The sequence below is a fragment of the Lonchura striata genome, chromosome 16 (assembly GCF_046129695.1).
Source record: "Lonchura striata isolate bLonStr1 chromosome 16, bLonStr1.mat, whole genome shotgun sequence".
In the NCBI taxonomy this organism is placed as follows: Eukaryota; Metazoa; Chordata; class Aves; order Passeriformes; family Estrildidae; genus Lonchura; species Lonchura striata.
In genome coordinates this window covers 2,676,767-2,703,434 of record NC_134618.1, presented here as the reverse complement: position 1 = coordinate 2,703,434, position 26,668 = coordinate 2,676,767, and the positions used below count along the sequence as shown (strand labels likewise).

Below are 26,668 nucleotides of genomic sequence, written 5' to 3'. Positions count from 1 at the left end.
CCCACCCCGACTTCTGCACCTGCTCTCTCTTTCCATGTGGGACCTCTTCATGCTGCCTAGCATCTTCCCAGGCTCACTGGCCCAAGCCCACGGCCGGATCACAGGACAAAGTTCTTGGGCACCCGTGGGCACCCATGGGTCTCTGCTGGGCCAGACATCCACTGAGGCAGTCAAGATGGGGGTCAAGAGGGTCCCATCAGCACAGCCGAGTCCCTCACCAGTGGGATGGGGGACAACGGGGTTCCCTGAGGAACAGTGAGTCCTTGGACTTTGGGGATGAGGAACAACGGGGTCCCACATGGAAAGGTGCCTGGCCTGTGGGATGAGCGACAGCAGGGTCCTGTGAGAACAGCGGGGCCGCTCGATTTTGGGAACAGAGGACAGCGGAGTCCTGTGAGCACAGGTGAGCCCCTGGCCTGTGGGGATGGGGCCAGCAGCATCCCGTGAGCACAGCGGGGCCCTGGCCCCGCTCCAGCTGGGGCGGTGGCAGGGCAGGGGGGCACTACCGCTCCTTATCGCGCGGCTCAGGCGGCCCCGCCGCCCTCGGGCCCGCGGGAAGGCGCCGGGTGGAGCCCGGGGAGCGGCGCCGGCGGGAGCGGGGCCGGCGGGGCCCGACAGGCCGGGAGCGGGGAGCCGCGGCACCACGGAACGCGGGCGGCGGGTGGCGGTGCCGGCCGGGCCCGTCCGGCTGCACGACCCGGCGGCAGCGGCGTCTCCGGGCAACCGCGGGCGGAAGCGGCGGAGCGGAGCGGGCGGCGGGAGCGGGGCGGCGGTAGGAGCGGGCGGGCGGTAGGAGCGGGCGGCGGGAGCGGGCGGCAGGAACGGGCGGCGGGAGCGGGGCGGGCGGCGGGAGGAGCGGGGCGGCGGTAGGAGCGGGGCGGCGGTAGGAGCGGGCGGTAGGAACGGGCGGCGGGAGCGGGGCGGGCGGCGGGAGCGGGCGGCAGGGGCGGGCGGTAGGAACGGGCGGCGGGAGCGGGCGGGCGGCGGTAGGAGCGGGCGGGCGGCAGGGGCGGGCGGCGGGAGCGGGGCGGGCGGTGGGAGCGGGCGGGCGGCGGGAGCGGGCGGCAGGAACGGGCGGGCGGTAGGAGCGGGTGGCAGGAGCGGGCGGGCCGGGCTGGGCCGCGCGCGGAGCCTGCGCGGGCACCGGGAGCCCCCGCCGGGCCGGGTCAGCACCGGGCCCCTCACGATACTGAGCGGCTGGAGCGTGTCCAGGGAAGGGAACAGAGCTGAGGAAGGGGCTGGAGCACCAGGAGGGGCTGAGGGAGCTGGGGGTCTCAGCCTGGGGAAAAGGAGGCTCAGGGGGACCCTGTGGCTCTGCACAACTCCCTGCTGCCATCTCTGAGGCCATGCTATGGTCTCTGCTCCCAGGGGAAATGGCTTTAAGTTGTGCCAGGAGAGGTTTAATTTATATATAGATAGAATAGATGGGGAAATTTCTTCGCGTAAAGCATGCTCAGGCACTGTCACAGGCTCATGGAATGCCTGGCCTGGAAGTGTTCAAAAAGCCGTGTGCATGTGGCACTTGAGGGCATGGTTTAGTGGTGGTGGTGGTGCTGGGGAATGACTGACTGGACTTGGTGGTCATAGAGGGCTTTTCAACCTTTACAATTCCACGGTTCTATGATTCTTTATATCCTGGCCCTAACCCCCCTGCAAGGATCATGGGATGCTCAGGTGTGGGTCTGCTATGGGATCTGTCCCCCTTGGCACCCCTTGGCCACAGGACACTCTCTGGGGTGAAACCATGGACACATCCCACCATTCACCTTCGCTTTTCTAACAAAAACTCTGGAATCCATCAGTCTTAGGGCCCTGTATTCATTTGTTGGTTGTATTAACACATTTTAGGTGGTGTTTATTTTGTTTGTTTTGGTTACCTGAGGTCATTGCATTGGTGCTCTCAAGGAAAGGTGGATGTTTTCACAAGAAATAGGTGGATCTCAAAGATTTTAGGCACTTGATGAAGAGGGACTGCATGAGCATTGGTAAGATTTTTCTGTTAAAATTAGCAGCAGTGAAGCAGACTGTGATGACATTTGACATTTCAGTCTATTGAAATGAATGAGGTAGATGCATGACAAGTCATGGATTTGGGAATATGAGAACATTAACATAACAATAGTTGATCAGCCAGGTTTTCAACTATCAAGATATTTTGTGCAGCCTGAAAGTCATATCAGAATCTTCTCTGCCATGCCTCAAGCAGCCAAAGGGCAGATCATTTGACCCAAGCTATAGCCAGAGTAGTTGGGTGCACAAAACTATGTTAATTTTAGAAGCTGGGGAAGGTGTAAGAGGAAAAACGCACAAACTAGAGAAGATAAGGATGTCAAGTGTTTCTGCTCCATGAGAAGTTTTCCCAGAGGATTGTGGCTATCTTTAAAAACAATCTCAGTGAAAAATAAGTGTGTGTATGAAGAGTCAGTTGACAGTTCCTTTCTAAAATGTCCAGTGGATGGACAGACCTTTAAGGACAGTCATGCATAGACACTGAGAGTCTCTTGTAGCAATACTCACAACAACTCTCTTTGTTTCGATGGGAAAAACATCATGGGACTGTCTTTGATATTTTTCCTTGGACTGAATTTTCCCTTTTACTGCAAAACTGCAAAGTACATCCCAAGACTTCCCTCTCCTGAGGAATTTGTTGGCAGTATGGTGCTGGAAGCACAGTGTTTACAGGTTCTGAATGCACCCAGCATTGGCCCTCACTGCTCCAGAGATCCTCCAACCCCCAGCAAGATCTAGAGGCCACAGAGGGACTTAATTTTCCCTCTGTGACCAGAGGGATAACCTCAGAGACCTGGAGTCTGTGAGGAAGCAGGATCTCAGAAGAGCCATAGATCATAGAATGGTTTGACATAGAAAGGACCTTACAGACCATTTAGTCCCATTCCTGCCATGGGCAGGGACCTTCCACTGTCCCAGGTTGCTCCAAGCCCCATCCAACCTGGCCTTGGACACTGCCAGGGATGGGGAGTCCACAACTCCCCAGATTACCCCACTGTGGGTGATTAACCCCAGAGGTTAATCACTCCCTATAACTGCTCCTCCATCCCTCCGAGTAGGAAGTTCCCAGGCGCTGAGCTTTACTGGCTCAGCTGTCCTCTCCTAAGGGAGAGGAAAAAGCCACCAGGCCCTTCCCTCTGCGCATGGTCTCTCTGTGTTGTAAATACCCTCTGTGTTCCCTTTCCAACTGACTGGTCCCTTGCAGAGGAGCAGCCTCGGGGCCCTGTGGAGTTTCACATCCCTAACAAAGCGCTGAAGGACGGGAAAGGACAGGAAAGGACAGCGGGCGCCGGATGCTGCCTGTTCTGCGCCAGCGCCCTCCTTACTGCAATTATATTCCTGTTAGAAACCTCCACCTTATTTAAAGAGACACTGTCAACTGCCTCAAAGCTCCTTTCTGGAAAAGTCTCCCAAGGCCACTGAGATGTGTTCTTAATGATGGGGAGAAAAGCACTAAGGATAAAGAGCGCTGATAAAGTTCTCATCTTTTAGGCTGTTGAATCTAATGAATTAAAACTACTTCAATTAATCACTATAGTCTCTTCTGACAAAATTTTTGTCTCAGTTTCCTGATAAGAGGAGTGAGGCAGGAGGAGCTGAGTGATGGGATCAAGGTGGCTCTGTGAGTTTGCTGCAGAGATCTGGGTTGTAAGGTGGTAAAGGAGACCGAATAGCATGAACTGGTGTTTGATTGTTGATAGCAGCAGGAAATACTCCCCAGAGGCACCACAGTGAGCTATGATGTAGTCCCTTCTCTAGGAGGTGCTCCAGCACATCCAGCATGGGATTCAAGATCTTAGGCTAGGTGAATGCCAGATCTTGGCTGGTCTGATGGGCTGTGCTTATCTGGATACCACCATGAAAGACCTTTCCGGGACTGGAAGAAGGGCTTTACTGGGAAACTCCAGGCTCACCTTCCCTCACTTCAAAGACTGCAGATCATTAGGAGCTTCCTGAATGTGTGTATGTGTGTTGGCTGTCACTAATGTCATTACTCAAGTGGTTGGGCTTTGTGTTTTCAAACACGCTTAGTTCTCCTCTCTGGTGGCTTTGGCCGGCTCAGATTTTCCTTATGTTTACTCACCATCCTCAAGTTTAATTTTTGTGTTTATTGGCAGGTGTATGTCCCTGCAGGGTCACTGCCATGGTACTGAAGGTGTTCTTTCCATCGTGCTGCTCCTCAGCAGACAGCGGCATTTTGATCGGCCGCTGGATCTCCGAGCAGAACTCTGCTGTCATCCTTGCTGTGGTACACTTCCCCTTTATTCCTGTCCAGGTGAAGCAGTACCTTGGGGAAGTTCAGCGCATGACTAAAGTCAGTGTTTCTGTGCTTGGCTCATGGAGCAATAGCAAACAGGAGAAAGAAGAGAGTCTCAGTGAGTTCTTGGAAGACCTTGGGACCATATTCTGCCATGAGCCATGGATCCAGATAAGCAAAGAGGGAGACAGCAAATTCTGGAGCTGTTCTATCCTTCAGAAACACTCTAAGAACCCTCAGGAGGAAGAAATCATCTTGGTATACTATGACCAGCGCAAGGTGATGCTTTCCCATCTGCACCCCCCTTTGGACACAGCTGGCCAGAGGGCAGAAGATGCCTCAAAGCTCTCGGCCATCTTTGACACGGTGGCCAGGAGCCAGGTCCTCTTCATGACAGACAGGTACGACGAGGGACCCATCAAGCTGACCCACTGGCAGTCGGATGGGGTGGAGGCCAGTATCATTGTGGAGCTGCTGAAGCAGGCCTCGGTGCCTGCCTGCATGCTGCTGACATTCCTGCTTTCACTGCTCTCTGGGATCTGCAGGAGCAGGTAGGTGATATGACATCACCCAGCTTGTTTTGTCTGGAAATGTAATTCCCGTTTAGGCATTGCAGGACTACTGCTCAACCCCAGTGAGAAATGTGATACAAAATTGTTCTATTGGAAACAGGCTGCTGCAAGAGGTTCTGTTAGAGCTCCACTCCAGCAGGAAATCACAAGGCCAAAGGCTCCCTCAGAACTCTTCATGGAGCTGGGAGGTTTTCTGGGGAGGCATTCATGTCCTCCTCATTTGCAGCAGGGATAGTTCAGCTCTGCTTCAGTTTCATCACAGCTGAAACAGTGGATTTCCAGCTTTTCTGTGGCTGACATGAGGCTCTCTTTAATGGCTCCATAGCTGGGGACTCCCTCCTCCCCATTTGCTGTAAGTCCCTTTGCAACTGTGGAACATCAGCAAATACTGTTTCTAAATCCATCCTCTCTCCAAGAGACTGTGGTGCTGCAGCCTTGGCACTTTACAGAAGTTTAGAGGTATTGCTGCTCAGCCTGAATCTATGGTGAAATCCTGTTCTCACAACTGTGAGCCTGGATAGATGCTCCAAATGTAACACGTGGCAAATGCTTGGACTGAAAGCTAGTTCTGAGCAGATTTGCTGGGAAGAAACTTATAATCATGGAATCATTTACCTTGAAAAGGCCCTCTAAGATCATCGAGTCCAACCATTAACCCAGCACTGCCAATACCACCACTAACCCATGTTTCCAAGTGCCACATGTTTTTTGAATACTTGCAGGGATGGTGATTCCACCACTGCAGCTGCCTGGAGAGGTTGTGACAGAGAGTGGAGTTCTGGTTCTAAGCTGCAAGGGGACACTGTAATTGATGAAATTTTGATAACAGCTGTTACTGTATTAATGGATAAATCTTTTTAAGTACAACCTAAAGGAATGGAGGTATTTAACAGATTTCCAATTGTGTGATACAGTTGTAAAAGAATTACAGTGAAACTCTTCCCATGCAAAGATTTTCTGAGCAGTTTGGTTACACAGTGTGGTACACAAAGGAAAAAATGTCCAGTTTTGGATTATTGGAAGAGATTGAGATTCAAACCTGATATCATCAAGGACCCCTGTGTCCTGGGACTGCTCTGTAGGTACTGTGTATTAGTGGTTCTTAATGAATGGTAGTTAAGTCACAACTTTGTGGTTGGGCAGAAGATTTGGAATCAGCTCCAAGGGTCCTTTTTCTGTCTGTGTGCCACCACCATCAGACAGGATGATCCTTTTCTGCACAGGCACTTGGTCTCACTTGGTCCCACCTCAATTGGTGCCAGGATTCAGGCCAGGCTTGGAGTTAGGTTAAGCCCAGGCCTTGCTGGCATCCAGTCACAGTCTGCAGTCTAAACATAAGTTGGGAGCTCAAGCTCAGCTGGTGGGTTGGGCCCAGATAGTTGCTACCAAGCTTCTCAGGAATTCTGACTTCAGCTTTTCCTAGGGCCAGGATACATGTTTTGAGGTAGAGCAGCAGCCAGGTGTACCTGGCAGCAGGCAGAATGCAAGGCTTGCTGTGCATAAACCTACACTGAGCCTGTCCTTAGCCTTGGGAGGCAGAGCTTTCTCTCTCCTTTGTTTTACTCACCCACAGTATCAACTTTATATTTACTTGTCTCATATGTGTTTTAAAACATCAGTCTTGGATAACAGAGTACCTGGCTTTATTACAAGTCTCCTTCTTGACCTTCTAAGTTCTTTCAAGGAATTTGGTTCCATTTTGTACCACATGATGTTTAGTACAACCTCCTTGATGTCAACATGTTCGAGGCAGGGAGGGTTCAAGACGTCATGTGCAGGTGTCCTTCCAGTCCCTTCCTTCCCATGTTGGGACAGGACATTCCATAAAATAAGATTCACAGGGGTTTTATTTCTCCTTCAGGTCACAGGACTTCTTTCTTTCTGTTTTTTGTGATGTTAAGGGATAGTCAGCTTTGGAAGGCTAAAGAAAGAAATCAGCAATGTCTTCTCAGGCTGGGGAGGCTTGGGCATTTTTGGATATGCCCCTGTTGTGTTTGTGTATTTGCATGAGAGAAGCAGGGCAGCAGTGTTGGAAATCTCAGGGAGTCGCTGCCATCCCTCCAAGCTCATCCCGTGTTCCCAAGTCCTGCACATCCTGAATTAAGGCATTTCTTCAGCACCACCGTGTGCTAAGGGATGGCCATTGCGATTCTGCTTCAGAGGAACATGGGGGCAGCATTCCATTATCCCTGAAGATCTCTGCAATTGAGGACATTCGGATGTTTTAGTTTTAAGGCAAAAAATTCCATGTGCTTGTTTAAAAAAAAATCTGTTTGTAAGCACCTCCAATTCCTCATCCAAAAGGAGGCACTGCTCCTGCAGTTTCTAGCACACGGAGGAGTTTTGGTTAATGGACCTTAATATTTGCATGTGATCCAGATTCGGAAAGATTGCTTTTCATCTGGTATCTGAAAATTCCCCTCTCACCCTTGGGAAAAAACTGAATTGGAAAATCAAGACTTACTCATGGAGGCTATGTTAATTTATTGCTAAAATTCCATATATTTGGAAATACCCCAAAGATCTCCTGCTACTTAAATAATGCAATGACACAATGTCACTGGATTTTTGTTGAGTTTTTTTATCTGGTTGGTTTTCCATTGAAGTTCTGAAAATGGTTCTATATACTGTGTTGTAAACAAGTGGGAGTATTTCTAGCAATGCACAGTCAATGTGCAAAGGGGTAGGAGACCACGCAAGGAATATTTTTTTGCTTTCTTCCTCAGTCCTCACAGAGAGGAGAGTTCCCATAGCACATCTTGCAGCTGCTCTATTGAGCTTCTTGCAGTATGTTTGTATTTTTATTTCAACAAGTATGTGTATGTATTTCCAAAGAAAGTATGTGAGTGGAATAGAGGCTGTGCTTGTGGTGGTGACTGAAAAGAGAAGCACAGACAAGGACATCCATGTGATATGTTTTTGGCCCCATGGTGTCCAGTTGAGGAGCTGAACCATTGCAAGCTGCACAATTGTGTGGTGCTCTGGGGATGAGGCTGCTTTGGGAATCATTCCCACTTGTGCAAGACATTCCTCAGGCAGAAAACAGCAGCCTGTCCTTTTCTTGGCCAGGAGTGGCAAACTTGGGGTGACCCAGAGACTGGCTGCCTCCAGCTTGAGGAGCAGCCATGGATGGCGAGAGACACCCACTGCTGAGAGAGGATGAGATTATCACCCAGTGAGTGTGTAGTGTAGCACAGGGCCCCAGAGCTGCTGCTTTCTGCCTGAGCTGACAGGATCTGGCAGCTGGTGTTTGACCCATAATTCTTCACCTTCAGCCATCTGTACATAATTCCACAGGTAGAGCGTTCCTCCTTCCCCTTCTTTACATTTCAAGTGCAATCTCTGCTCTAGTCAAGTTTTGCCACACCAGAGTTTGTAACCACTGAGCTGGGGCCTAATTGGAAGGGAAAACACGTCTGCTCTCGTGCCTTGGTGAATCTGTGAGCGCAGGTGTGTGTGATCGGTGGCCAGAGCAGTCACCCCCTCTCCCTCCCCTGCACGGTGCTCTTTTCTCCACCGCCTCAGCTCCCTCCTCCTGACAAGTCAGCTGAGGAACAGTGCATTCATTTGTCTCCAAGGTGGGAGGCTGTAGCGCAGAGCTGAGTAACTTGGAGACCTCAAATTAAGAATGATTCACAGTACACTGCGTGTGTTTCAAACCCAATGTGTCTGAAATTTGAATGGGGAGGGAGGGGGAAGAGGGGGACTTCAACACTTTGGTCCTTAAGCTGACAAAGGATGCACAAAGTGGGGTTCAAAGGGCTCAGGAGGGTGCGGGGAGGAAAGGGACAGCAGCCTCAGGGCACTGAGCAAGGCTTGGAGGAACCATACCCTTTGATTGGTGTGAATTGTACAAATAGCAGTGGACACCCTAGTGTGCTCATCCTGGCCAGTCACGGAGGCATCTGCTGCTGGGCCTGGGCTGGCATGCTCTGGGTGAAATCCGTGGAGGGCACGCACAGTTTGCAGGAACATCCATCTCCAGGCCGTGCTCAGCAATGATCCAAGCAGCTGTGCAATTTCCAGGGTGAAGCGGGATATAAGGAATAATGGTATTGTGTGAAATGAATGTAACCTGAAAAACTGTGCCAAAGCAGCGCAGGAGAGTAGATGAAGTGACTAAAAGTGACCATGGATTCCTGGACCTGTAACAAAAGCCAGTACATCACTGTGAAAGTAGTGCAACAACTGCACTGGCTGGTGGAGTGTACTCCTGTGTACAGGAGAGAAGTGAACCAAATTACATCCACATTAGAGTTTATCCCCCAAACCAAACCTGATGCCATGTGTTGCTGTGGTTTCTGTGACCAGCTTGCTCCCACTATTGTGTCACTTCAGCCTGCACAAATCACCAAGTGTCCTTGCTTTATAGGTTGTGTGGTAATAAAAGTAACTCCCTAAAATAATTGAGCATCATTTTGTACTTTTCTTCTGAGTCATAAGAAAAGAACCTTGTGACTGTTTCCTCCCCTACAGGCCTAATGTGGATGTTAACTTTGAAACCTAATTAAATGCTAAATGTTGTGCTATCTACATAATGCTGGTCACTGCAAGGCAATGAAGAGAAGGTAGAAGTGAAGACCCTGAAAAAAGTATTTGGAAGTAATAAAGAAAAAAAAGAAGAGAAGGGTCAAGTGGAAGAAAAAAGAAAAGAGGTGGGGGAAGGGACATATGCTGCATGTAGGGCACAGCTGTTTGTTATATGAGGCTCACACCACACAGAGACTTGTGATCACCTTTACTCTGGAGCCAGGCTGGGAGAGCTGGAGGGGTTCACCTGAGAGCTGAAGGTTCTTGAGGGATCTTAGAGTCCCTTCCAGGGCCTAAAGGGGCTCCAGGAGAGCTGGAGAGGGACTTTAAACAAGGGATGGAGGGAGAGGACAAGGGGGAATGGCTTCCCACTGCCAGAGGGCAGGGATGGATGGGATATTGGGAAGGGACCTTGTGAGGGTGGGGAGGCCCTGACACAGGGTGCCCAGAGAAGCTGTGGCTGCCCCTGGATCCCTGGAAATGTCCAAAGCCAGGTTGGACAGGGCTTGGAGCTACCTGGGATAGTGGAAGGTGTCCCTGCCTGTGGCAGGGGGGTGGAATGAGATGAGCCTTAAGGTCCCTTCCAACCCAAACCATTCCATGATCCATGATGAGTAACACTGGGTTTGTGCAGCAGTTACACTGTGTTGTATTGTTGCACTGAACACAGCTTGACTCTGTTCTCCTGGAGACTGGAGCATTGTGCAAGCCCAGAGATGCATCCAAAAGGAGAGGTTGGAATCAGGATTGCCTTGTCGCTTCCTTGGAAGAGTGAGTGAGACATAGTTTGACAGAGTGCAAATGAGAGCTTGGTTTGTTGCATGTCTTGGTCTGGCAAGACTGCCTTAATTCTGTTAACATTTCAGAGTCATTAACATCTAATCACCAGCTCTGGTTGCACAACCTTAGCTTCACATTGACTGTTTTGCATGGATGCTGGCCTGCCTGCTGCATGGCAAAGGCAAGAGAGACATTCCCATGTGTTTCTGCAGGGTGCTGAAGTTTTGGCCTTTGTCTTTCTTGTGGAGCAAACTCTCGACTTGTGAGCAGCTGGGACATCGCCTGCAGCACCTCCAGGTCATCAGCAGCAACAAGAAGGCTCAAAACCAAAATCAGCTGATGAGGTATGAAGTATATGTAAAGTTGGGTGTATCTTGGCTCTAGTCCTGTCTCCTGTGGGAAACCCAAACCATGGATCCCATGCCTGGACAGTACTAGGTCCTCACTGCACCCTATCAAGTTGCTCCATTCCCTGCTAGTTTGGATATCTTTACTCTGCACTGTATTTATATGCATATATATTTGTATTTTTTTGTGTTAATCATGCCTTTTGCCAGATACCTTCCTTTTTCCCTAGCCCAGGAAAGGCAACTGGGATATTGCACCCCAAAAAGGTTGTACTGCACCCATGTGTGAGTGCTTTGCTGTCACTACTCCCACAGGCTCATTGCTTTCACATGTGCTGCTGTCAACCACGGCCATCCATCAGTGTTCAGCTGGCACTTTCCATAAGAGCAGAAAGGTTTAAATGCTCCCCTTTAAATGCTCCCCTAAATCCCTCCCATTCTTTTGGGGAAGCTTTTTGTGCAGAAACTGCAGACCAGAGACACCACTTACACTGGTAGAACAGTAACAAAGTGTAAGAGAAAAAGCAAACATGCAGCACAGTGAGAGGAGCAGAGCAGAGATCTGAGACAGATATTGGCTGCCCTACGGCTCTTCCACAGCCAGTCTTGTTCTGCGTGGTTCTCTGATCCTTCAGGAATAGACTCCCAGGGAACACTTAAAATAGATTAACAGATTCGAAGTCCATAAGTAACTGTGGGTGTTCAGTCCGATTCTTGAACAGCTCATGTCATGGAATTCCATTCAGAAGCTCTAGCAAGGAAGGAGCAGCTCAGCAGCCCTTCTGGGTTTGTGTATGAATCCAAACCCACTATTTATTGCCTTGTCTGGGAAAGCCATCTGATCTCAATGTGGATGTGCCAAGTGCTGCTGCCCTTGGTATTGTTAATTGGTAAAGCCCCCCTGAGTGTGTATATACCTTTCTGTCTAAAATTCCTCTTTGTAGCTTCAATCCCCTCTTTGCTCCCTACTAAGAAAGGTTTTGTGGTGTGGCAGGCTCTGAGTGACTCTGGGTTTAGAATCATGAAATCACAGAATATCCTGAGTGGGAAGGGACCCACAGGGGTCCTCCAGTCCAGCTCGTGGCCTTGCACAGACACCCCAATAATCCTACCCTGGCCATGCCTGAGAATGTTGTCCAAGCACTACTGGAGCTCTGGCAGCCTCAGAGCCATACCCATTCTCTGGGGAGCCTGGGCAGTGCCCAGCACCTTCTGGAGGAAGAAGCTTTTCCTAAAATCCAACGTAAACCTCCCCTGTCACAGCTCCAGCCATTCCCTTGGGTCAGGTTCCTGGTCACAGATTAGAGCTGCTCCTCAGGAGAGAGCTGTAAACAGCTGTGAGGTCTCCCTTCAGTCTTCCCTTCTCCAGGCTGAACAAACCACTCCTGTGCTTGGCTACATAAAGAGCAGCACACCAGTGGAAGTGAAAAGATTCCAGAATTGTTCCTCTTCAGTGAGTTGTCCTGGTGTCCCTGGGACATTAAAGGTGCTACATAAGCAAAGCAAACAACTGTCATTGAAACATTAAACACTGTCCTTCCTTTTTCTCTAACTCTGTTTCTCTCTACCCTGCCTGCAGGAAAGCCAACATCTTTGTGTCTCTGCTGATTGATGTGGCCCTGGGGATACTGCTGATGTCGTGGCTGTACAGGAAGAACCGCATTGGGCACCTTGCTGACACTCTCATCCCTGTGGCTGACGTAAGTCTGGCCAAATCTCATCCCCTTTCACCTGCTCTGGGTTGGTTGTTAAGGAGCAATGCCTCACACACAAGCTTTCAGAGAGACCTGTCTGAAGTCATGCAAATTAGATCTCCTCAAGAGCAGTGAAATCTTCAAATCAAGCCTGTTGGAGCTGCTCAAAAGAAACTCAGCTCTGCTTTGCATGTGCTGTGAATAGTAATTAGATGTTTATGGGAGGGCTCCTCCAGCTTCTAAAGGACCAATTATGGCTTGGACAAAGCTCTGCAGCTGCAGGTTGGGTGGTTGTGTGCTTTTATTTTTTTCTGGAGTCAACAGAAAGTGTCCTCAAGTTGTTACTATATGGGTTGTTCATGGTGAAAAAAAAAGCTGTAACCTGGGTTGAGTCTGATAAACTGCTGGAAAGTCAAATATTACAAGCAGTGCAGCTGTGCTTGTGGAAGGAATTTCATGGGGAAGTCCAAAGGATTTGCTGGTCAGGGTACAAACACCTGAAGTCCTGCCTAAGAGTTCTGGGATATGGCTAAACTAGGAAAACCTGTCATGTGTTGTGATTTTCTTAAACATAACTCCTCTTGCCCACTGAAATCCCTCAACGTCATCAGAAATTCACAGATAGTGTGTATGATTCACATGGTCCTGCTTTTCTGGTGGTTCATTTTAGATGCAGAGCTCCAGTGTATCTGTTTAGTGGCAGTAAGAAACATACTTCACAGGCTGGAGACCACACCACTAATCTGAGGTCAGGGTCAGCTCTCTTTTAAGAGCTTCTGTGTCGTGGGATTACATGTGCAATCAATTTTGAGCCCTACCATGCAGCTGCACAGCCTAATCCTTTCTCTGCCCACTTTTCTTTCATTTCTGAATGGGTCTTTCCATTGGTTTCTTTCTAGCAGCTGGAGAATGTCTTCTCTCTGCTCTTTCTCCAGCTTCTTGGTTGGGAAGAAGTTGATTTTGATCAGAGAATCCCAGCAGTGGTTTGTTTTTCCTACTTATGCTGCATTTCCTGGGAAGACCATTTCCCTTGACGATGATCTTTTTTGGTCCATGTCTAACTCCTTAAGTATTGCAAGGTCTCTGATCATTCTTGTACATGCTGGACTTTCAGAAAGCATGTATGGATTGTCCAGCATAGCTATGGATCAGGATTATTGCTGGTTTTCTTATCTTTCATAGTCAAACTTTTAATGACAGCATGTATGCTGTAGACTACTCAGCAGTGGTGGTGGGTAGGGAAAACCACATTTATTGCAGGACACTTGGTCTTGTGTTTGAGCTATACACTGCAAATATTCTTCTAAGCCTTATTCCTACATCTTTCCCCTTACAGATATTTCACCTGGAGAAGTTTTAAGTTCTCTAGAGCTTTCCCTTTGGGACTACTGGAAGTACCCAGCTCTCAGAAATCTGATTTCTTAACAAGTCTGCAGGGAAGTGGCTTTGGCTCCATTCCTGGTTGCACAGGTGGCTCCGGGAGGGATTCCATCTGCCCAGTGTCTTTGGCAGATGGACGCTCTCTGTGCTCAAGGTGTGTTCAACCCCAGCACCTGTCCTGGACAGGCTTTCTTGTGAGCCCTGTGCTGTCACCAACCTCAGCTTAGTGCAATTTTATTATTTCAGTTTCTTCTTTGAAATAACACATTCTTGTTATTCTTGATGGAGAAGCACAGGCACAATGGACATGAACTCCATAGTTATTTTACTGATTTACTTTGCTCACCAGTCAAGTATGGTTGCTTGTTTTTTCCTCTTTCAGTAATTTAGCTCATCTTTCACTCAACTTTGCCATCACAGTGACAGCTGTCTTCACCAAGTCTCCTCCATGCTGGACTCTGTTACCTGGCTATCACCAGGAGCTGTTTGCTTTCTTTCTTGGATGTGCTGATTCCTCCATGTCTGGGGGGACTGATAGCCAGACAGTGCCTTTCTTCCCTGTTTTTCTAGGCTTATCAGTTCAGGCCACTCACAATTCTTCTTTTTTCCAGTCTTACTTTCTTCTTTCAGGCATATGAGATTGTGGACATAAAATCATTTGGAGTCTTTTTACTCCCGTTGCTGGGCATTCATTTATATGCATTATGTGCAGGACTTTAAAACCGCAGATCTGAGTGATCCCAAAATATACCAATGACTTTAGCATGTGGTGTGCAAGCCAGCACCACTTCTTTTCCAGTATGACAGCAAAATCTCCCCTCAGCCATTCAGCAGTAGGTTTCCTCTCTGCTGCTGAGTGTCCATCTGGTCTGCATTATTCCCATCACTGGGCTTTCTCAAGTGCTTGTGTGTTGCCAAGTTCAGTAACTCAGCATTCCCTGTGTGCAGAGAGCCCCCGTTCCTTCCCCAGCACTCTTCTGCTTTGAGTTGTGCCCAGATATGCTGATAGCATTGACCCTACACCTCTGTGTCTGTTGGTAAGTAGAACATTGGATATCTCATTTGCCCCAGGGAGTGCTGGGCACTGCCCAGGCTCCCCAGGGAATGAGCATGGCCCCAAGACTGCCAGAGCTCCAGGAGAGTTTGGACAATGATCTCAGGGATGCCCAGGGTGAGATTGTTGGGGTGTCTGTGCAGGGCCAGGAGCTGGGCTGGATGATCCCTGATTCCAACTCAGGATATTCTATGTTTCTATTATAACAAGATTGTTATGTATAATGAGGCTATATACATAACCTCACTTTAACCTTACTGATTTTAATATTGACAGGCTAGCTTTATATAACACATAACCTTACTGGTTTGATTGATTGATTTTAACATTGACAAAATCCCAGCTGTGTGGGGCCTGGATACAGTGCTCAGGATTTTTCCAACCAACATCTTTCTGGAAGGAAGCAGTGCAGGTGGTTTGTTTTGACTCTCAGCACTGCCAGGGTCACAAGCTCAACCTGCTGCCAGGAGTTCAAGTTGTGTTACCTGGCCATCCTCTGTCATCCTCTGATAAAATGGATCTCAAATCAGCACTTGGGTGGCAATTGTTGATGCTGTACAAGACATCCCTGAGTGCAACTCCCACTTTCCCAGTGTGGTGAGCTGTACTGTGCTGGCTGTAATAACAAGCTGCTTTTGTCATTCAGTGAGGCAGATGTGATTCAGAGACACCCAGGGAGTAACTGGCAAGGAACTCTTAGGAAAGACTGATTTTTGAAGCAGACTTTCAAATCCAAAATGGAAAACTTGAATAATCTTCTCTCTGTAGGTGCCCTCACAACTCCTACCTTCCTCCTTCTCTTGATCCCACCAGGCTTCCCAATGGTTGTCCTTACTTTTGCCTTCCACAATTCAGCCTTCTTTCAGAAATACCTGACTCAAAGCTGTGCACTGGTTTTAAACAGAACTGCTTATAAATTATCTCCTTTTTTTCTCCCTTTATCTCTTTTATCCTTGGCAATGTCTCTTTTTCCTAAGTTGCAATCTGTTTGAAACAGTTACATATTTATCATAGACTGTGCCTGCAAATTCTTTCCTGGGGCTTGGAGGTAATTGGATGTATGCTCCTAGTCAGTCTTGTTCCACTGATCTGAAAACAAAGCAAGCAGAGAGAGTACTTCCTGAAAAATATACAAAATAGTGTATCTTAGAGCCCCAGCCAGCTGCAACAGACACAAGGCAGGTGTGTCTGATAGGGAGAGCTTTGGCTCTGCACGCTCTGACTTGCACCAGATAGAACCCTTAAAGCTGGAAAAGATCTTTGGGATCACCAAGTCCAACCATCAGCCCAGCACCACTGTGTTCACCACTAACCCCTGTCCACAAGGGCCCCCAGGGGTGGGGACTCCACCACTGCCCCAGGCAGCTGTGCCAGTGCCTGACCACCCTTTCAGTGAAGGAGTTTTCTCAATATCCAGTATAAACCTCTGCTAGTGCAACTTGAGCTATTTTCTCTCATCCACCACCAGGGAACCGAGAGTTCGACCCCTCCTGGCTGTCCCCTCCTGTCAGGGAGTTGTGCAGAGCCACAAGGTCCCCCTGAGCCTCCTTTTCTCCAGGCTGAGCCCCTTCCCAGCTCCCTCAGGCCCTCCTGGTGCTCCAGCCCCTTCCCCAGCTCCATTCCCTGGAGCATCACAGTGCCCTGTGAGTCCTTCTCCAGCCATGTCACATCAGCATTAGTCCTCTGCAGATGGAAACTAGGAAGCAGAGCATGACAGGAAAGAGAGTATTTCCACAACGAGATCATCTAACCCTCATTAGCACCAGTCTCTCTCCAGCTGGGTCATGTCCCAGTACCCTGTTATGAAACACTTCCAAACCGCTGTATCTGATTTATTAATATGCCCACATTCAGTATTCATGACTGAAGGAGGAGAATCAGACTCACCATCACCTTTCCTGATTTTACTTGCTATTGATCAGTCCTAAAATATCTATCTGGAAAACAACCTGCAAGGTTATGCCTCAGGACTCTGTTTTGAGATGTCTTGCCCAGCTAAATAACAGCAAGGTAGGGCACCTTCCCAGGGCTACGTGCCCCTGTCAGGGTTTAGCAGCACCTCTGGGACTGGAAGCCTCCAGAAATACTCCATGCTAAAACTCAGCCTTGCTGAAGGACTGCTTTCAAGCATTTAAATATTTCATTAAAATCCCCAAATGCTTTTTCTAAGTTACCAATCCAACACTTTAAATATTAAAACCAGTCTATTTATAAAGCAGCAAACGCTTTTCAGCCACAGAGGTGAGCTCCATGGGATCCAATCAGTGCTGACTTGCAGTGAGACAGAAAGAAAAGTAAGGGAATAGAAAGAGAAGCCTTTTGGAGAAGTTGAAAATGGAACCATTAATTTTGCCACTGCACTAAAAGTAAATGTTTACAAACTCATTTTGCCAGGGTCTGTTGGTTAATAAAGAAAATGGAACCATTCCTTGGAAATATTTTTTCATAGGGAAGTTATACATGTGAATGATAAGGAAAATAGGCTACACTACATCAGCTTTAGAGTGAGGCTTGGTGGTTCTGCATGTGGGCAGTTTTCAGTGCCCTTTACTTGCATGGGCTGTAAGTGGGATTTATGGAGAAAGAGGGCTTTTCCTCACAATCCCTGTCCACGTGGGACAGTGTAAGAGGTCACTTCTTCCTGACATTTTCCCCACCTGTTTGCTGAAGGTTATCAGCTCCCTCAGCTCACAGCTTGGTAACTGGAGCTCAGCAATGGTTTCAGGTCAGGGGAGCCAGAGTAGGTGTGAAGTTCTGAGAAGAAAAATCACCCAACTGCAAGGGGAGTGTGGAGTAGTGGAATGGAGAGAGAAAATCAAAAAATAATACCAGCCTGGGCTAAAATCACCAGAAGCAGTGAATAGCAGCTCTCAGTGAAGGGTCTGAAGCACACATTTGAGGTAGGGAAGAACAAGCCCAGAGCTGGGATTTGGTTTGTTCTGCAGCAGTGAAGTGACAGCACATGGTCTTGGACCAGGTCCAGAGAAGGGAACAGAGCTGGGAAGGGGCTGGAGCACCAGGAGGGGCTGAGAAAGGGGCTCAGCCTGGAGAAGAGGAGGCTCAGGGGGGACCTTGTGGCTCTGCACAACTCCCTGACAGGAGAGGACAGCCAGGTAACAAGGGACAAGACAAGAGAAAACAGCTTCAAGTTGCATCAGGGGAGGTTTAAATTGGATATTGGGAAAATTCCTTTATGAAGAGGGTGGTCAGGCATTGGAACAGGTTGCCCAGGACAGTGGTGGAGTCACTGGAAGTGTTCAAAAAGCTATGTGGATGTGGCACTTGGGGATGTAGGTTAGTGGTGCACCTGGCAGTATTAGGTTCACAGGACTTGTTGTTGGAGGCCTTTTCCAATCATAATGATTTTCTCATTCAGTGATGTGGGGAAGACTTCCATTAGTGTTTTTCCTCAGTGATTCCAAGACTGCTCTGTTGCTGGGATGCCATGAGTACCTGTCCATGAAGCCTGCAGAGAGTGATAAGCAAGATCAGGGTTATTGCCTAGTACACCACAAAGTATCAGGAGAGTTTGTGCATGAAAGACATTTATGTAATTGTGTTTTTCACTCTGCTCCAAACAAACATAGATTGTTTATAAAAATTAACTCTCTTTTGTCCATTAGTGCACTGCCATCTTCCCCCCCCTTTTAAAATCCTAATAGCCTTCCCCAAACTCAGCTCTGACTTTTCACCTGAGTGTCCCCAGAAGTGAATATGTGCACCAGCATTTGCTATCTATTTCCAGAACCCTCATTACCCCAAGAAATCCCACTGTGCAAGCCTTCCAGAGGTGGCCAGAGGTGACATAGTTCCATGGTCCCAGCACAGAGACCACTGAAGCAATTCAGGTTCCTCTCAGCTGTTGTGGTTGATTCAGTAAGGAGTTATTAAAAGTGCATTTCTGATTTAGGTAGTTGTCTGTCAAGCAGTCGTTTGGATTTTTTCGCACTGGTTTGAAGGTTGTGGTGGAATACTTGAGGAGCAGCAGTTACAGTTCACTGGTCCTGTTCAGTGTGATTGCAGTCTTTTCTCTCCATGGCCTGGCTTCCTTGTGCTTGCAGCATGTGGCTGAAGAGCTGCAGGACCTGCTCCAGTGGCTGATGGGAGCACCAGCTGGACTGAAAATGAACCGAGCCTTGGATCAAGTTTTGGGCCGCTTCTTCCTTTATCACATCCATCTTTGGATCAGTAAGTGAAATTGTTTAATTTTCCAGCCTCTCTTTTCATCTCTTCCCTCTGAGTGTTTAATGTTTGCCTAGAGGTGAGTAATGAGTCAAAATGCAGTTCTGCAAGTACAGACTTGTCTGGGAGTCTTCCTGCTGTGGGAACTGAAGCCAAAGTTGGATTCCCACACAAGGAATTCATGCATATTAAATAAAGTGCTGGTTTTGATGCTCTGCAAGAAGTGTGGATGCTGCTGGGACTTATTTCCTTGGTGTCACTGGTGATGAGTGTCCAAGGGAAGGTACTGCTGTGAGGTCTTTTGTAGGGTTTTGTGGTCTTTGCCATGTGAGAGGCAGCTCTTGGGATAGGGATGAGAAATGTGCAAGGATGCAAGTGTCTGTCCTGTGCTATCACCAACTTCAGCTTAGTGCAATTTTATTATTTCAGTTAGTGCAATTTTATTATTTCAGTTTCTTCCTTGAAATAATGCACACTTGTTATCCTTGATGAGGGGTACAGGCATGATGGACATGAACTCCATAGTTTTTTTACTGATTTACTTTGCTCACTAGTCAAGTATGGTCTTGTTTCTTGTGACTTTGCCTACTTTGGTAATGAAAGAGACTGTTTGTCCATACTGCTGTATTTTACAAAAGCCATATGAGGTGGCTTTTGTGGGAAGAGCAGAAAAACAGGAATGGTTGCAGTGTTGATGTGTGCAGTTAAAAATGTACTTAAGAACCTGGACACAAATGCAGAAAATCAAATGTTACATCCCTGGAAGTGTTCAAGGCCAGATTGGGTAGGGATTGAAACAACCTGGTCTGGTGGAAAGTGTCCCTGCCATGGCAGGGGGGTGGCACTAAATTATCTTTAAGGTGCCTTGCAACCCAAACCATGCCATGCTAACTCCATGAAATCCCATGGGAAAGGTGACTGCTGTGTCCAAGCTGTGCACATTCCTCCCCATTCTCCCAGTGCTGCCCCACCTTGGGGCAGAAGGAGAGGGGTTTTTTTTGGCCCTCCTAAAGAGAAGATGGCATCTAAAGGAATTTTCCAGCTTCACTTCCATGTTTCCATGGCTCTGATTTCTGGAGCAGTGTTCTAGGGTGAGGGGAATCAGCCTTTTGAGAGGGTCGAGAGGGAGATGACCCAATCAAACACTGACCCTCTGCCATGTCCACCAGGCTACATCCACCTGCTGTCCCCCTTCATTGAGATGATCCTGTGGTACGTGGGGCTGTCGGCTTGTCTGGGCCTGACCGTGGCTCTCTGCATCCTCTCTGACATCATTGCACTCCTGACCTTCCACATATACTGCTTCTATGTCTACGGGGCCAGGTGAGTCCCCCTCCCTCTCTGGGCTTTCTTTGGAAAGACCTCAGGCTGTGGTGAAGCATTCAGTCCTGGTGTAGTTCTCCTGAATTCACAGTTTAATCCACAATAATTTCTTGCAGTTCTTTAAGCCTGTAGAAATGATGGCCACGGCAGTACAAGCAACCCATCTTTCATTTCTCCTTCATTTAGATATTTATCTGTCGTGGTAGTGACCTAGAAAAATGAAACTACATGACAGGCAGAGGACAAGAAAGCAGCTCACGCCATACCTTTGATTCAGCCTCATAGTACTCTCCTCCACTGCACCCTGCTAGAGATTTGGAGGGGAACTGGAGAAGAGGAGGAGGAGAGGGGTACCCCTGTAGTTTTGAAGAAGCCCCAAAATCCCTGTCTCTGCCCCGCTTCAGGGGTCCTTGCCTGCACTGTGGAGCACAGGTGGCAGATTTGGGGTTACAGGGGTCTGTGACACTATCCTGGTGTCATTGTCTGGAGGGTCTGTGGCCTGAAAGCTGGGCAGAGGCTCTGAGTGAGGAGGGGGAGTTGGGGGGCTTTGGGGCATGTTGGGCTTCCTGTGCAAGAGGTGTCCATCACTGTGCTCTGTTCCTGCTCTCCTCTAACGTGTGCTGCACCAAGGGGCGTGGCCTTAGAGTCATGGGCAGGTGTGTGCCAGAACCTGGAGGAGTTGTCCTGGGCTCCCTCCTGCCTAGGGATTAGTGCACCAAGCTGTGCCTGCCAGTCTGGAGGCACCCTGCCAATTCCTTGAAGCAGTTGGTGTTCCTCAAACCAGATTCTTCTATTGGATGAGACTCCTTGCCTCTGCTTTCACATTGCTGCTGTGAAATCTGAGCAGCCTCCACACCTCAGCTGGCCTGGTTTGCCAGTCTGGCTTTTGTAGCTCAGGTTTTCTCAGACTCTGTTCTACCCCAGACATTGGCCATGTACCCTTTCTTTACATCCCTGTATGTTGGCACTGCTGCCCAGGGCTTTTTGTGCCTTCTCTCCATCCCAAGGGTTCTTTCTTCCTTTATCTTATTCCATAAAGAGGTGTCTGTTTCCTGCCCCTTGTCACCCCAAATCTCATAGCACCAAGTTCTGAAAGCCTAAGGAAGGGATGCAGTAGGGGCCACCATATATTTCACTGGTCTCTTCCCACTCTTAAGGATTTTTAGAGCTGTGGGTTACTAGAGAAGCTTCAGGGGCTCCACTCCTCTCCCTTGCCTCTCTGCTGGAGAGGCACAATTGCATTGCATTGACTCAGGTGTGGGGGTAAGACCTTGGCCAGCCCTTTCTGGAAGGGTGTGAAGGCAGGGGAAGGTACAGATCTGACCTGGGGAGACAAAGTGAGCTTGGGGAAGTAGGATTGCTGGTTCTTTTCATAGAATCATTGAATGGTTTGGGTTGGAAGAAGCCTTAAAGCTCATCTCATTCCAGCTCCTGCCAGGGGCAGGGACACCTTCCACTATCTCAGGTAGCTTCAAGTCCCATCCATCCTGGTCTGGGCCACTTCCAGGGATACAGGGGCAGCCAGAGCTTCTCTGGGCACCCTGTGCCAGGGACTCAACACCCTTTTTCTGGAGGGAAGGTGTTGCCATGAGGCTGGTGATTGCTGCAGCTCCAGGGCATGGCCTGGCCATTGCCCTTCAGTGGCCCAAAGTTGGCTGCAGTAGCCCACATGCCAGGGAGCAGCCCAGGTAGGGTTGACTGAACCATGAGTATTTAGCTGCATCATTCCCAGTGTATTTCTTTTGCCACTCCTGGCTCTGCAGGGGGGTGAGTAGCTGTGGGGCTGTGCTGGTGACAGCTGGGTGGAGCTGGAGCTGGGAGCTGCCAGCTGTGCTGTGCTGCAGAGTCTTCTCTTTGCTCAGGCTCTACTGCCTGAAGATCTATGGCCTGTCCTCTCTGTGGCGCCTGTTCCGGGGCAAGAAGTGGAACGTGCTGCGGCAGCGTGTGGATTCCTGCTCCTATGATCTGGACCAGGTAGTGCCACAGCCCTGGGGACACCCCAGGGCACTGCCCTTGATGATGCTCTCCCATCCTGCTCTGACTGATACTGGGACACAGACACAGGAGCCTTTGTGGTGCCCAGACACTCTGAGCCCATGGCTCTTCTGACAGCACTCCTTGACTGCCCTGCAGCACCCCTTCATTGCCCTGCACTCCTTCCCTGCCCTCCAACACCCCTTCCTTACCTGCAGCAGTTTTTCCCTTGCCTATACCACTTCCATTCCCTGCACCCCTCCCCTTCCCTGCAGCACCTCTTCCCTGCCCCCCTTCCTTGCACCCCTTCCCTACCCTGCAGTCTATCCGTGCTCTGCAGCATCCCGTCCCAGCCCTTCCTTTCCCTTTGCCCTCCCGTGCCCTCCAGCACCCCTTCCCTGCTCAGAGGGCCAAACTGTGACAAGTGCAGAGCTGCCCTGAGCGCGTGCCAGGCACCCGGCGAGCTGCAATGGGTGCTGCAGATGCTGAGAGCTCCCAAGCCTGGAGTGGGAATGGGGGAGGGATGGAGGCAGTTGGAAATGTGGTGCCCAGCAGTGTTGCCACAGTAACAGCCGTGGCAGCGTTTCTATTAAAAGGCCCCCATTTCATTCACGTTGTGCTGGAGCCTGGCCCACACACTCTCACTCAGGCAGAGGCAATTTTTTGTGAAGTGCTGTAAGCTCTTTTTATTTTCTGAAACGCCATGCAAAAGTCCAGCAGAGCCGGGAGTGCTGCAGGCCAGCAGCTGCAAACATCGCTGAAATAATACAATAATATTTGGAAACTTGCAGGGTCAGCGCCTCTATTACAACAGATAACCTTGAGCTTCTTGCACCACAACTGAAAGATGGTTTTCTGTTTCTTTGGTGATTAAAAGCCTCTGTGCCAGGTTTGCATCAGGGCTTACTCCCTGTGTGCTTTGAGGAGAATTGGTTTGGCACTTGAGGCTTCATCCTGCTTCTCTGGAGACCAGTGGGAATTGTGTCACTGGCTGGGTAGGAAGAGACATTCAAAGCAGACCGTAAAAGACTTTTGGAGGTTTAAACAACTGCAGTAGTGTGACAGGAGAAGAGAGAAGAGAGAAACAACTGCTGCAAGGAGCATGGATTGGATTGTGATCTATTCCTGGTTACATCCCTAAAGCTGTGATGCTGATCCTCCATGCCATGGCTGCTGGGTTGTTTTCTTTCATGATATCCCGTAGCTGTGGTCCCTTTTTGCAGAGGTTGCAGTGGCCTGTGCTCCTGTGGTCTCTCTGATCTGGAAGTGGTGACTGGAAATAGAAGCGTCAGGTCCCTGTTTGGTATAAATCTGTATTCTCCCACTTGGAATTATTTAGACCTACACCAACCGGGCTGGCCCAGAATAAAAATAACTTTTTCTGTGGGCAGTGAAGCTAATGACACCTGCTTCCTTAGGGATTTTCCTCCTTCATCCTCTCGATATTGCTCCTCCTCCAGCTTCTTTGTATCTCCCACCTTCCCACTGAGCAAGAGGCAGAATTCCTGTGGCTGGACAGCTCAGCCATTTGCTGTCTTGGGGAATGATTATCACCCAGATTCTGTCAGGTTTGCACCAGGTGCTTGCACTGCTAAAACAAGGAGAAACAAAAGTTGTTCTCAAGTCTTTCCAGAATTACCATTCAAATTACCACTTCTTTGTTATTTTCAACATTTTTCTGGTAAAATCTGATCAAAGGCTGTAAAACTTTTGGGGACTGAAAGTGGAAAAATTGCCAGATCACATAAATCTAGTTTCCTAAGGAAGCTGGCCTGAGACAGGAAATCTTAAATGTTGTCTGTAAAGAAAAGTGCTGTCAGGATCCAGTTTTTATTTGTCTTTCCAAATATACTCCCATAATAAGGATTTTTGAAGAAGGCCCAGTGAGAGGAGAAATGCTGAAAATATCCAAGGTAACAGCATTATTCACATAGGCAAGATAAAAACACATTAAGGAGTCCTGCAAACTTCCATTGCCTCAGAGTCTCCTGTTTTTTATTTGTAATGTATTTTATTTTGCCATTGCTCTGCTCATGATTGTGTTTCTTTTTTCCCTAGTTATTTATTGGCACTTTGCTGTTCACAATCCTGCTGTTCCTCCTGCCTACAACTGCACTGTATTATTTGGTGTTTACCCTGGTAAGATTTAACCCTTGAAACAAGTCAAACACTCTCAAACACTTCTGAGGTAGTAAAAAATGGTTTCCTAGACATTTATGGTCATCCATAAAGAAAATAAAAATGTTGGTGTCTTAGGAAGGATTCTCACACAGCTCATGTTTGTGGTTTTCCAAAGGGAATTCCCAGCAAATCCTGGCCAGCAGGACAAACTGTTCCCCTTTCTTTGTCTCAGAAGTTTGTATGTTTCCATCCACATCCACAGCTATGGCCTCTCTAGTCTGATCCAGAACTTTTCAGGGAATTAACTTGCTGTATTTCATGTTTTCAGCAAGGTTTTCCTCAGAGGTTTGGACTTCTTTATTTTTCTTTTCTTGCCCCAGTATGACCAATCCTCTCCATGGTCTGCCTGGGGCTGAATTTTCCACAGACAGTGGCCATCACATGCTTTCAGCATCTTTTTTGAGCTCTCTCTTTTCAGATGAGCTTGGCAGCAGAAAATAACTGCAGTGTGACAAAAGGAGGTGTCTTAGGGACAGGAAGCACAGAGCAGAAAGCTAATTTCTGCCTGCTCTGCTCTTGCTTAAACTCTACAAGGGGTTTCTTCAGGCTGAAATGAGCTGTTGCAGCTCACTGTTGGAGAGAGGAAAATTTACATTCATTGGTACACAGTGATGGAATTGACTCGAAGTGGGAGAACTTAGGCTTCCTTTTCAACTGTGGCTGTTGAAAGTGGAATAGTTCTCATGTCCTTGCTGGTCACAACATCGCCAGCTGTAGGAGCTTCATTCAAGTTACCCCTTAAACCCAGATTGCTGAGGACCATTATGCAGGGTGTGCATGCTCAGCACTTCCAGACATCACACCCACTTTGGGAGGTCTTAGCTTAGCAGACAGAGTGCTAGATCCAAGCTCAGTTCAGGAATTTACAAGTGTTTAATCTCCTGTTTCCTGAGATGTTCTGTTAAACTGGTTTTTGTAGCTCCGGTTGCTGGTGGTGATTGTGCAGGGCCTCATACACTTGGTGGTGGACCTGATTGACTCCCTGCCTCTTTATTCCCTCATCCTTCGCCTCTGCAGATCCTACAGGCTTGCAGGTGAGTCCCTCAGCTCTGCCCCTGCAGCACTTCAAGCATTTTGCATTATGTGCTTGATTTTGGTGCACTGGGTCACTCCTGAATTGAGGATGCAGTGGGGGTAAGAAATGCCCCAAGTCTTGAGTTGTGCAGGTGTCCCTGCTGTGAACCAGTTCCTGCAAGGAGCAGGATGAGGATGTCAATGGAAAGAAATCTGGACCTGAAGCAGAATCAGGAGCACCTTTAGAAAGCCTCAGCCACTAAAAATTACATCCAAACAAGCACCATTTAAACAAGGTCATCTATTATTCCAGTTCCAGACTACCAGCTCAGGTAAAATTTCTGTGAGTCAGACCTGGCATGGAGCTGTGCCAAGGGAGGTTTACGTTGGATATCAGGAAAGGTTCTTCCCCTAGAGGATGCTGTGCACTGCCCCAAGGCTGCCAGAGCTCCAGGAGTGCTTGGACAATGCTCTCAGGGACAGGGTGGGATTGTTGGGGGTCTGTGCAGGGCCAGGAGCTGGACTGGGTTATTCTTGTGGGACCTTTCCCACTCAGGATATTCCATGATTCTGTGAAACAGAACTTTGGGTATTTGGGCTCTTAAACAAGCTAAATCACAAAAATACTTGAAATATCAGCTGTTCCAAAGGGTTGGATCTGCAGTGGTTGCAAATCAATGGAGCTCTTTCAATTCTATGCTGACTTTTACTGACTGAAGCCCTGGTGTTTGGATGAATTTCAAAGCTCTGGGCAGAGTTCAGATAATCATTCCCTTTTTGAGACTAATCTGTCACCATTTTGAAACCAGTCATTGTTTTTTCACTTTGGGTAACCATAAACCATGGCTGGCACCAGAGTCAGGACTCATTTTGGAATGCCTTTGACTGTCCACAGCTATGGTTGATCTAGTTACAGTCAAGCACATCTAAATTATTATCTCCCATCCTTTTAAAGAGCATGCAGCAGGAATTTAGCATAGAAGAAAGAGCTTGATCATCAGTAAACCAAGGCCAGTCAGCAAAGGCAGAGGAAGCTGGAGGCAACCTCAGCAGCTTTGTCTGCTGGAGCACTGCCAGGCTCAGCTTTGGGAAGGTAGGGCTGAGCTGTGTTACCAACTCCTGCTTTTCCATGGGAGCCTTCAGCAGGTTCCTGTGAATTTCCTGGCAGAAGCACCTTAAACCCTTCAGGGCTGTCTTTGGGAACAGGAGATGTAGGGCAGAAGGAAATCTTGGTGGCACTGGGAAGTTTAAGACCATGATTTCCTTTAGGTTATGTAAGGGTTACTTCTCATTCCTGTTCAGCCAGGTGTCTGCTGCAGGAAACAAGCCCCCACCCAAGCAGGGGATTAACTTCTCAGCTATGTTCCTTA

The 26,668-nt window shown here is 48.6% G+C and overlaps 1 protein-coding gene across 2 annotated transcripts in view; it reads left to right on the top strand.

Annotated features, from left to right (window-relative positions):
- Positions 1–683: 683 nt before the first annotated feature.
- PIGQ (phosphatidylinositol glycan anchor biosynthesis class Q) overlaps positions 684–26,668 on the top strand; it is a 37,301-nt gene continuing 11,316 nt past the window's right edge. Inside the window, exons 1-9 of one of the 2 annotated variants that reach the window (XM_021529652.2) lie at positions 684–772; positions 4,128–4,818; positions 10,362–10,493; positions 12,076–12,196; positions 18,686–18,812; positions 19,976–20,129; positions 21,992–22,103; positions 24,162–24,242; positions 25,204–25,318. In XM_021529652.2, the coding sequence (XP_021385327.2) occupies positions 4,154–4,818; positions 10,362–10,493; positions 12,076–12,196; positions 18,686–18,812; positions 19,976–20,129; positions 21,992–22,103; positions 24,162–24,242; positions 25,204–25,318 (1,507 nt within the window). In that variant the 5' untranslated portion in view covers positions 684–772; positions 4,128–4,153. Of the gene's footprint in view, positions 773–878; positions 884–4,127; positions 4,819–10,361; positions 10,494–12,075; positions 12,197–18,685; positions 18,813–19,975; positions 20,130–21,991; positions 22,104–24,161; positions 24,243–25,203; positions 25,319–26,668 lie in introns of those variants that run through there. The other variant, XM_077786781.1, reaches the window with a different exon arrangement.